We start from the raw sequence: 12,507 nt of genomic DNA on the forward strand, positions 1-12,507 counted from the left end.
ACTCCATAAATTGGTGAGTTATGTTGTTATGTCTCCCCTCTCACTATGAAACGGAGACACCTCTTTTGCCTTTATCTGGGAGAGAGAGAGAGCCTGTGGTATGTCGAATTTCCAGCTGAATGAGTAGTCTTTGGGTACTGCAAGTCTGCGTCTTTATTTATGGTTTGCTGCACGCTTGAGTACATGGTGGGGAGTGCCGATGCATTTTTGCTGGCGGGGGGGGGGGGGGGGGGTTGTTTCTTTGCTGATGCTTATGCAGGGGGGGAGTTGGGAGGGCTTTGGGGTTATAACATTTAACTGTCATTCATTCTTTGGGGCACTCCTGTTTTCGTGGATGTTTTGCAAAGAAAAAGAATTTCAGGATGTATATTGTATACATTTCTCTGATATTAAATGTACCTATTGAAAACTATTGAAGTGATTCAATCATCACCATCATCTAATTGAACCAATTATATATTAGTCAAATCCTTAATGTTCATATTCATATCTATTGCACTAATTTAATAATAGTGACTTTAAAGTTCTTAACTTGGATGCAATTTGATTTTCACTAGTTCAAACAGCCTTTCTTCAATAAATCTCAATCAAGCTTATTATCATTATCTTAGTCATTAGCACAATGTTTACAGTTCCAGTGGTCCAGGTTCAATTCCGCATTGTCTGCAAGGAATTTGTACACTCTCCTTTGACCTCATGTGTTTCCTCTCGCCTGCTCAAATTTTCTTCCATCTTCTAAAGACGTACAATTTAGCCTGAGTGATAGTGGGCATGCTGTGTTGCGCCAGAAGCATGTTGAGTGACTGCCACCAGCATATCTTCGGACTGTGCTGGTCATTGACCCAACGACATATTATCAAGTACTGATCTACTGATCCTATTTTCCAGTACTCAGCCTATAGCCTTCCATTATGAGGTGCTTCAAGTGTTCATCTAAATATTTCTTAAATGTTATGAGAAACGTTCTCTGCCTCTAACAATGTGTTCCAAATCTCAAAAACACTGCAGGCGAAAACTCTTCCTCAAATCTCACCAAATCTCCTTTCCATAACTTAAATATAGATCCTCACGTTGTATTTGCCTCTGCTAAAGGATTTTTTTCACTGTTTACCCTATTTATGCCCCTCAAAATTTTGTATATCTCAGTTAGGTCCTCCTTTAGCATCCTTTGCTCCAAGGAAAATAAATCTCACCTGTCTATTCTTTCTATCCCAGGCATTCTCCAATGGCCTAAGTGAATTTTTATATAGTTGTAATCCGCCTGCTCTTATATTCTGACAGTGAGCTCTGGCTAATGAAGGCAGGTATCCTTTATGCTTTTACATCCACAATACCTACTTGTAATGTGACTTGGACATGTGCTTTTATATCTTAGGGTCCAACCATTCATAGTGTATATCTTGCCTTTATAAGTCCTCCCAAAATACTTTTTGCAGAATTAAGTTCCATCTGCCATTTATCTGCCCGTTTCACAAACTCACCAATATCTTCATGTTGTTGCTCACTATAAAAACACCAATTTTTGTACCATCTATGAATTGCTCCATTCACATACAGATTATCAATCTATTAGCAGTAAGGTTCTAGCACCAAATCCCAAAGTACACTGCTGGGCCTGGACTTCCAACCACAAAATTAATCTCTGGGCATCAGGCTCTGCTTTCTATCACCAATCCAATTTCAGATCCAGTTTGCTGGAACCACCTTGGTCTCATACCTTACAGACCAGTTGGACTTGCTTTATTTTGCATTTTATGTAGGGTTTTGCCCTACTATAAAACTTAACATCTGCCTGCTTGTGATCGTATTACTCATCTTCACATCTAGATGAAAAGTATTTCTGCTGGCAAAGTTATAAATATATTTAGAGGAGAAATAGCAGGAGGAAACAGGGGTGAAACAGAAACAATAGGCAAACGTCCTGTTACTGTGCAAACAGACCCGAAACTGCGTGATTCTACAAACCATTGCAAGACTATGCTAAACTTGCCTTTCATCAGTTCAAGTATCTGAATCAAGCCTTTAAGCTTTGTAGTTATGTAAGATTTGCAAGTAATATACAGGTGCCTCATGCCACTAAGCAGCACTATGACTACTTCACTGGCAGCAATGATCATACTTCATTGATCACAAACCATAGATCATCTGTTTCTGAGCTTCTATCCAAATGTCCCCACTGAATGTCAATCATTTGCTTGCCTACTGTCATCCTGGCACAATGCATTTTATTGTACTTCAATTGCTCTGAGGAACTGCAGTGAGGTCATGGACTGTTTCTGTTAAGGAGTAACCTTTGTCTGGAAGTAGCCAAGTGGAACAGGGCTCTGGGCTTGTCTATGGTTTTGAATTCTTCAGAAAGAAATGAAAGATATTAATGAAAACATCCAGGTAGCAGGTGCCAGCTTGCTGCTGATCTTCATGTCACTGCCTATAACCTGCACATTGTGCCAGAGTCACACATATAGAAAGGCCATTCAGCCCAATATGCCCATGTTGACCATTTCTTAAATGTTGTCAGTGACCCTGCTTCAACCACCTTCTCTGGCAGTACGTTCCAGGTACTCATCACTCTAGAAGTAGAAAGAGTTCTCTCTCAGATGCTCTCTAAATCTCTTATCACCCATCCTAAATTTCTGTCTTCTGGTTTTATTCATCTCTGATTAGAGAAAATATTCTTGCATATTTCCCACCCAGCTGGTTTCACCTCTCTCTGACATATTTTATATATCTAAGTCACCCCCATTAATCTCTTTCAGTCCAGAAAACTAGAAACCTCTCCAGTCTCTCTTGTGTACTCTCTCCAGTACTATCACATCATTCCTGCAGTATTGTTTGCATCCCACATTATACTGTAGGAAGCATGTAGTACTCTAGCTGAGGCATGTCCTATGTTTTGTAAATTTTGAGCATAGCTTCCCCATTCTTTTATTAATGCTCCAACTAAAGAAGACCAAATCCCATATGCCTTGTTAACCACACTGTCAACCTTCACTACTCCCAAGGACAGTACTATTCATGATGCATTCATGAATACGGGCCTCTTCAGTATTCCCTAAATATAATAACTCACAATTATCTGGATTAAACTCCTTCTGCCATTTCTCAGGCCCTTCAACCATCACTTTGATGTTATCCTGTATCCTATAATTATTCTCCACACTGACAATGATTCTACTGATCTTAGTGCCATCTGTGAACATAATGAGCCCACCACCTACATCCACATGCAGATCATTTAATTACAAGCCAAGGGTCCCAGCATCAATGCCAGTAGGACACCACTGGCTACATGCATCCAATTATAAAAACAAAAGTCTAATATTACCCTATGTCTGATATTGTCAAGTCAATAGATCCAGAGAAGACAGAAGAAATGAGATCCCAGATTCTGAAATTTGGAGCTAAATCTACGCAGTATCTGTCAAGCAAATTAGATGTGTTGACATTTTGGGTCATTACCCTGCATCAGAACTTCGGTGGGGGTTGTGGAGGATCGAGGTTAAAAGTGGAAAAACGGATAGATGATTAGTCTATGGGAAATCAACAAATTCTGCAGATGCTGGGAATCCAAAGCAACTGTCACAAAATGCTGGAGGAACTCAACAGGACAGGCAGCATCCATAGAAAAAAATAAACATCAATGTTTCAGGTCGAGACTCCTCTTCAGAACTGGAAAATAAGGAGTTAAGACACCAGAATAAAAAAAAGGTGGGTGGAGGGGTAGGAGGATAGCTAGAAGGTAATAGGTGAAGCCAGATGAGTGGGGAAGGTAAAGAGCCATCAAGGAAGGAATCTGATAGGAGGGGAGAGTGGACTATATGAGAAAAGAGAAGGAGGAGGGGCAGCAGGTGGATATGATAATTGGGAAGTAAGACACCAGAGTGAGGGACAGAAGAAGGGGTGGGGGGAGGAGAGAATTTTTTTTAACCGGAAGGAGAAATCGATGTTCATGCCATCAGGCTGGAGGCTACCCAGACAGAATATAAAGTGTTGCTCCTCCACCATCAGGGTGGCCTCATCATAGCACAAGAGGAGACCATGGATAGACATGTAAGAAAGGGAATAGAAATCAGAATAATAAGGCGTTAGGCCACAGGGAAGTTCTGCTTTTGGTGGAAGAGGAGGTGTCCCCGTACTTACACATGCTGGCTATCTTCTCTCTTCCACCCAGTGCTGATGCAGGGTCTGGACCCTAAACATTGACACATCCTTTTCGTCTACACAGATGCTACTTGACTCACTGAATTCTTCCAGCAATTTACATTTTGGTCCAATTTTGGATCCAATTTGCCAACATGCCTTGCATTCCACATGCCTGAGTTTTTAGATTAGTTATGATGTTGAAGACCATAAGATATAGGAGCAGAAGTAGGCCATTTGGCATATTGAATCAGCTCTATCATACAATCATGGGCTGGTCCAATTCTTCCAGTCATACCCACTCCCCTGCTTTCACCCCATACCCTTCTATGCCCTGGCTAATCAAGAACCTATCTACCTCTGACTTAAATGCACCCAATGACTCGGCCTCCACAGCCGCTCCTGGCAACAAATTCCACCCTCTGACTGAAGTAATTTCTCTGCATCTCTGTTCCAAATGGACATCCTTCAATCCTGAAGTCATGCCCTCTTGTCCTGGACTCCCCTACCATGGGAAATAACCTTGCCATATCAAATCTGTTCAGGCCTTTTAACATTCAGAATGTTTCTTTGAGATCATTCCTCATTCTCCTGAACTCCAGGGAATACAGCCCAAGAACTGCCAGATCCTTTCATTCCTGGAATCATTCTCATGAATCTTCTCTGAACCCTCTCCAATGTCAGTATATCCTTTCTAAAACAACGAGCACAAAACTGCACACAAAGCTCCAAGTGTGGTCTCACAAGTGCCTTATAGAGCCTCAACATCACATCCCTGCTCTTATATTCTATACCTGTAGAAATGAATGCCAACATTGCATTTGTTGCCTTCACCACCAACTCAACCTGGAGGTTAACCTTTACGGTATCCTTCACAAGGACTCCCAAGATCGTTTGCGTCTCTGCATTTTGAATTCTCTCCATATTTAAATAATAGTCTGCCCATTTATTTCTTCCACCAAAGTGCATGACCATACACTTTCCATCATTGTATTTCATTTGCCCATTCCCCTAAACTATCTAAGTCTCCCTGCATACTCCATTTCCTCTTTTTTCTCTTCCATCAATCAACTTCCCAGTTCTTTGTTCACTCCTCCTACCCATTTTCACCTGTCATCTATCACCTTGTACTTCTTCCTCCCCTCCTCTGCCCCTATCTCACCCTCTTACTCTGACCTCTTTGACTTACTCTGACTTCTTTGTTTCTAATCCTGCTGAAGGGTCTCAGCCCGAAACATTGATGGTTTATTCTTTTCCATAGATGCTACATGGTCTATTGAGTTCCTCCAGCAGTTTTTCTGTGTTGCTTACTTACTCCCAGTCTACTTTGTCAGGCCCTGTGTTACTTTAATGAAAGTGGCCTTTTTGCAATATTTCCCCTTATTTTTATCATGTCTCTCTGCTATTTGCCTGCTTATCTATTCCACCACTTCTTGTTGACTGTAAGGTACTCTGTAATCAATTTGGCAAATGGCCAGATGGGGTCTGCCAATAGTCTTAGAACACAGAAGAGTGCAGTACAAAAACATGCCTGTGATGTCTGTACAGTTTATAATGCCAAATTAAACTAATCCATAGCCCTCCATTTCCTGCATGTCCTTGTGCCCCTCTACTGAATGCAGCTTACACGCCACCACTGGTTTCTTCCCACCACTGCACTTTGCAGCCTGTACCAAGCACTTACCACTGTGCAAAAGAAGAAATAATTTTCCGCTTCTCATCTTAAACCTAGCCCTCTAGTATTTGTTATTTCTACCCTGATACCCGCACTATCTCTGCTCTCCTGATTTTATTGACTTCTCTCCAGTTTCCCCTCAACCTCTGACACTTCAGAGAAAAACAATCCAAGTCTAGCCAACATCTCCTTATAGTTTATATTCTTTAATTTCTGCAACATCCTGGCAAACCTCTCCTGAAGCATCCTTCTGCAGTGGGGCCGTGAGAATTCCACACAATACTCCAAGCGTGAGCTAAACCAAAGTTTTCTACGTTTGCAGCATGACTTCCTGGCTTTTAAACTCAATGCCCCAATGATAGACTTTCACCTTACACCACACACTTGCCTGGATTAAACACAACCTGCCATTTATCCACCCATACCTGTAACTGTTCTATGTTCTGCCGTACTTTGACAGCCTTCTGCACTAGACACAACTCTACCCATCAGCAGGTCATTGGCAAGCTTACTAACAGCCCATCAACATTTTCATGCAAGTCATTTTTGTATGTCACAGACAACACTGATACCTGCCAAAAATCAGTGGATGCAGATCTTCAGAATAATATCCCTCCATCATTATCCTCTGTTTTCCACGGCCAAGCCAAATTTGAATCCAATCCACCAACTCACTGTAGATCCTATGCTTCTTAAAATTCTACCATGAGGGACTTTATCAAATGCTTTAATGTTGCCTACAAAGTCCTTGTAGGCAACATTAAGTGCCCTACCCTTCTCAATTACGTCAACCTTTTCAAAAAAACTATAATCATTTGTAAGATATCACCTACCCCATAAAAAGCTATATTAACTACCCCTATTAAGCACAAATGAGTAAATTTTACCCCGCGGATTCCTCTCCAATAGCTTCTCCACAAGATGTGAGGCTCACCAGCCTATTACCTCCTGGATTATCCCTAATGCCCTTCTTAAATGAAGAAACAACTTTGGCTAATCTCTGATCCTTTGGTACCTCACCTGTAGCTAGAGAGGGCACGAAGGTCTTTGTCAAGGATCCAGCAACCTCCTTTCTTGGCCCTCTCAATAATCTGGAATTGATCCCATCAGGCCCTGTAGATTATCCATCTTAACTTGCCCTAGATTATCAACATATCCCACACTGCTCTCTCTAACCTGCATGCTCTTCTCCTTGGTGAATAATGATGCAAAGTTCTTGTTTAGTACTTAACCCACATCATCTTTTATATCCTTCATCCTTCAGTAGCCCACCTGTCTCCCCAGACAACCCTCTTATTTTCTATGTGTGTAAAATACCTTATCCTAATAGTCCTATAAAAAGTGGCACTGATCTTATGGAATAGTAGAAAAATTACAAGAGCTGAATGGCTTCTCATCATTTATTATTAGGCTGAATACGTAGCTGAAGTTTGGTGTAGACTTTAACATTAACAATATATTTACATACCTTTATTCTGAAGCACACCAGTCCCAGTACCACATCTCCAACAATCTCAAATCGTTCATCTTGACGTACCAACCTCTCAAACTCATGTGCAAGGTTCACGTGCTACAGTAAATACCACATGGGTAGATGTTGAAGTGCTAGCTTTTAATGAATGTACATTTATTCAAAAATAAAGAATTCCTCTCACAAAGTCAAAATGATTGACAAAAAAGCAATGTTGGAGGGTTTGCAGCAATATTTTCATAAGCCTTGAAAATAAATAATTCATCACTCATTTCCATTGCACAAATCTCTCAGAGATTTAGCCCAGCTTAGACTGTATAAGAGATTGTTTCCAGATGAAATTGTGCCCATTGAAGAATGCCCTGTGCAATTCTATTCACAATTCATTTTAGGATCCAGCATTCTCCTTTCTTGCCCCTCTGAATAATCTGGGATTGATCCCATCAAGCCCTGTGGATTATCCACCTTAGCTTGCTCTAGGTTATCAGCATATCCCACATTGTTTCCTGAATAAAACTTGTGTACCTGATAAGGCAAGGGTTTCACATACACTGTACATTCCTCCATTATTTACCTAAACGAGAACTTTTGAGTTCAACATACAAGCTTTGTTCAACATTCATAGTGCAACCATACGCAGCATTAGAGCAAATGCTGCATGACCTCCTGCCAAGCTCCCCCAGCGGCTTATGTTTGTACCAGGTTCCAACATCTGCAATCTCTGTGTCTCCAGGAGTAAGTGTATATATAGGTCCTTCACAGCTTATGCATGTCAGACTTAAGTATGATCTGTACATACTACCAAGCATTTGGGAGACTGGCAGGATGGATTTGCCAGCTACTGCAAGGCTGCAGACATCCTCTTCCATAGGAGAACTTAGTTCACCATTGCACTTCCAACTTCTGAACTATTTAGTTTACAAGCAGTTCACAGGAATGGAACCCTGTTACAAATGTATCTTTTTATAAGGATGTGGGCACTTAAGAACTTATTCCTGGCTTTCCAAATATTTTCCAAGGTTTACAGAGTATGATTAACAGGCAATACATTTCTCACTATTTACCTCCTGAGATTTACCTGTTTTTTTTTGGCACCCCAACTTTATGGGTCCTTAAGTGATTAATGAGAGGACTGTATGACCTGCTGCTTTACCACTGTGGGGTGGGTGATCAGCTTGGGAAAGCTCATGTTTCTGCTGTTTATGCTATGCTTGTGTGTGTTACTGACAAACAGACTAAAGGTATTTAAAACAATCCTCAATGCAACAAATCCATTTTGTATGATCATTTTCCAGGGATTCTAACACTATGTAGGGGAAGTCAGATTATTGTGATGTCTTACACCCAATGGACAGGATGTTTTCGAGGAGTCTTTGAGAGCACCTGAGAACACGTATGCAACGCTGGATGCTGCCTGGCCTGCTGAGTTCTTCCAGAGTTGTGTACGTATTCTTTGATCCACAGCATCTGCAGTTGTATTTTTGTGTTTTGAGAGCATCTGCCGTCCTGTCCACCTGGTAAGCTCTTGCCATGGCAGAGTGCAAACTAGAATGTGTTGGGAGCCTGATGTTAGATGTGAGAATAATCTGCCTTGCCTTACATAGTTGATTGAGTGTAGTACTGTATGTTGATTGTGTTAGAGAAACAGACAAGAGATTCTGTAGATATGAGCAAGATACCTGGATGTTTGTTGCCTCCCAGGTGCCAAGGACAGGGATGTTTCAGATGAGATCCACAGCATTCTAAACGGGAAAGGTGGACAGCTGGAAGTTGTGATACATAGGTACCAATGACATAGGTAGGAAAAGGAATGAGGGAAAACTTACAGGTTGAGTTGGTGGTAAGGAACATAAATACAATGTTAGCATTCATTTCGAGAGTACTAGAATATAAAAGCAAGATTGTGATGCTGGTGCTTTATAAGACATTGTTTGACCACATGGAGCATTTCAAGCAGGTTTGGGCCCCTTATCTAAGAAAAGATGTGCTAGCATTGGAGAGAGTGCAGAGGAGGTTCACTACAATGATTCTAAGAATGAAAGGGTTATTGAATGGAGTGTGTTTGATGGCTTTGGGCATATACTCACTGGAGTTTAGAAGAAAGAGATAGGATCTCATTGAAACCTATCGAATATTGAGAGGCCTTAATAGAGCCGATGTTTCCTACAGTGGGGGGGGGGGGCCTTGGACCAGAGGTCACAGCCTTCAGAATGGAGTGATATACCTTTAGAACAGAGATGAGATGGATCTAGAGGATGGCGAATCTATGGAACTCATTGCCACAGGTGGCTGTTGAGGCTAAATCATTGGGCATATTTAAAGTGGAGTTTGATAGGTTCTTGATTAGTAAGGGTGCCAAAGGTCACAGGGAGAAGCCAGGAGAAAAGGAATAATAAATCAGCCATGATGGAATGATGGTGCAGACTCAATGGGCCTAATTCTGCTTATATGTCTTATAGTCTTATATGGATGTTAGCCTGGGAGGAGACACTGGTATTGGTTTGTTTATTCTGCCAATACAGTATATTGGGAGGATTTTGCCATTGCAAAATTAATGGTACCTCCCTAGTCCTTTGAAGTGACTTCTCTAAGTTGTGGATGTCTCTGGAGTATATGGAAGGCAGGGATCACTGCCGCCCGATAGACATGAAGCTATTGCCAATTTTGAGATCCTGGTTTTCACTCTTTTAGTGAGTTGCTAAAGGCTTTCCATCAACAATGAAGCTAATATTGGATTTCATCTGCACTGAGAGGTGATTCCTTATAGAGAGCTGAGACTGGCCATGACTTTCAGAGTCTAGTATAGACCTTTAGTTTTCAAGGATGTGTCGTAAAACAGCAGCCGTTTTCGAGGACCATTGTTTTACAGCTGTTAGTTGTAACATTATCTTGTACAGCTCCATAATCATGCCAATGATGCCTTGGAGCTCAGCTAAATATGTGCATACATAAGCAATGTCTGCAAAGCTGAGGTGATCTTAGGTATAAATAAAATGAAATGGATTGGAGAGTCTTCCATTCAAGGATTCAGTATGGTACACTGGTAGTTCAAGGACACAGATTTAACAACCCACCTTAAAATGCTTTCTACATGAATCGATATTTGTTACTGCTGGTAGCATACCTTGCGAATATGTTCTTGAAGTCCTTTTACTCCATACAATCTGAACACAAACCACAATTTCAGAGAACGGAATCTGCGCCCTAGAGGAATCTGCCAGTGCTGAAAGTAAACATTATCACTTAAAACATTATTTAATACTTAATGTCATAGCATGATCAGTTTTATAACTCCCCATGGCCTTGGTAATGACTTAAATGATAAAGTGAGCAATGATAAAGTGAACCCTTCCTGATGAAGGGTTTCGGCCCGAAACGACGTCACTACCTCTTCCCATAGATGTTGTCTGGCCTGCTGAGTTCTGCCAGCATTTCATGTTTTTATTTATTTCCAGCATCTGCAGGTTCACTCGTGTTGCTTTTGAATACAGCATAAAATCTTTGATTGTTCCTTCTTGATGCTAGCGAAGGTGCAATTCAAGTTTATACCTTTATAGCCTGAAATTTCCTCAATGATCAATAACATCACTTTGACAGAAAGTTACAGAGGCAAGGACATGCAATTAACAAGCATGTAAACTGGCATGACTTCCAGTGTGATTAAATGGAAAAGAAATGTTGAGCCATGTAAATGTAAGAAACCTGCAGGGGCAGTACAGCTTTTGAACCAACTTCACTTTCTGTCAATTCATTTATCAATCAAACACCTTGTCAAGTTCGCCGATGACAACAGTGGTGGCAGTCATCACTAACGATGAGACGGCCTACAGAGAGGAGGTGGAAAAGCTTGAGGCCTGATGTCAGGCAAATAACCTCTTCCTTAATGTCAACGAGACAAAACAGATAGTTATTGACTTTAGGACATCTCAAGCCACTCACACCCTCTCTTACAACAGCAACACTGCAGTGCAAACTGCAAACAGTTTCAAACTCTGAGAGTGCACATCACACACAGAGATGTTGGTAAGCTTTGTGTCTCAGAACACATACCACACAGTCAGGAAATCTCACCAATGCCACTTCTTTCTATGGAGGCTGAAGCGACCTGGACTATACACATCCTCACTCACGACATTCTACAGATGCACAGTGGAGAGCATCCTAACAAGCTGCATCATTGCCTGCTATGGAAACTGCACAATGGCAGACAAGAAGGCTAAACAATGGGTAGTCAAAACCATCCAATGCATCACAGGAAGGTACTGGGAAAGGGTTAGTAACATAACGAAAGATCCCACGAACTTTGCATATGGGCTGTTTGTCCCACTCCCAATAGGGAGAAAGCTATGTAGAATCCACACCAAGACTACCAGACTCAAAATCAGTTACTTTCCCCAAGCAGTAAGGCTAATCAACACCTCCACCCACTAACCCGCCCATCCACACCCCCAATCACCATTACTTTATTTCTTGACAGTCACTTTATGTGCAGACACTACTGTGTCTAGCATCACTTTACGAACATACCGTCAATCTATGTATATAAGTTATTTTATCTATTTATATTTATTTGTTTTTTTAAATTGTTATTATTATTGTGTTTTTATTTTATGTTTTTTTGTGCTGCATCAGATTTGAAGTAACAATCATTTTGCTTTCCTTAGGTACAGGGTACAGGGTATGACGTTAAACAATCTTAAATCTTGAATCAATAGCAAGAGAAGGATTCATAGATTCTTCCCACAATTACTGTCTTCATCAATGGTGTTGATTTGAGAGGACTGAGTGACTCAGGTTCCTAGGAAAGGACATCACTAATAGCCTGCCTCAGTCCAACTACATTCATGCCACAGCCAAGAACACTCACCACTACTTCTACTTCCTCAAGGAGGCTGTAAAAATTTGATATGTCCTGTTGATCCTTACCAACTGCTATCAATGCACTATTAAAAGTATCCTATCCAGAGGCATAACAGCTTGGAATGGCAACTGCTCCACATGTGACCATAAAAAACTCCAGAGAGTTGTGAACACAGCTCAGCACAACACGGAAACCAGTCTCCTCTCTATGAACATTGTTTATACTTTTCACTACCTCAGTAAAGCAATCAGTGTAATCAAAGATTATCCCCACCCTGGCCACTCTCTCTTCTCTCCTCTTTCATTCGGAAGAAGATACAAAAACCTGAAAGCATGTAGCACCAGGGTCAAGGACTGGATC

At 41.2% G+C, this 12,507-nt stretch overlaps 1 protein-coding gene across 1 annotated transcript in view; it reads right to left on the reverse strand.

Annotated features, from left to right (window-relative positions):
* The window catches only part of ddc (dopa decarboxylase), an 88,019-nt gene that overhangs the window by 8,480 nt on the left and 67,032 nt on the right, over positions 1-12,507 (reverse strand). The window contains exons 12-13 of the mRNA XM_059972455.1: positions 10,411-10,509; positions 7,284-7,385 (exon numbers count right to left, since the gene is read on the reverse strand). Coding sequence (XP_059828438.1) covers positions 7,284-7,385; positions 10,411-10,509 — 201 coding nt within the window. The remainder of the gene's footprint in view (positions 1-7,283; positions 7,386-10,410; positions 10,510-12,507) is intronic.

This window comes from Hypanus sabinus, chromosome 6, assembly GCF_030144855.1.
Source record: "Hypanus sabinus isolate sHypSab1 chromosome 6, sHypSab1.hap1, whole genome shotgun sequence".
Lineage (NCBI taxonomy): Eukaryota > Metazoa > Chordata > Chondrichthyes > Myliobatiformes > Dasyatidae > Hypanus > Hypanus sabinus.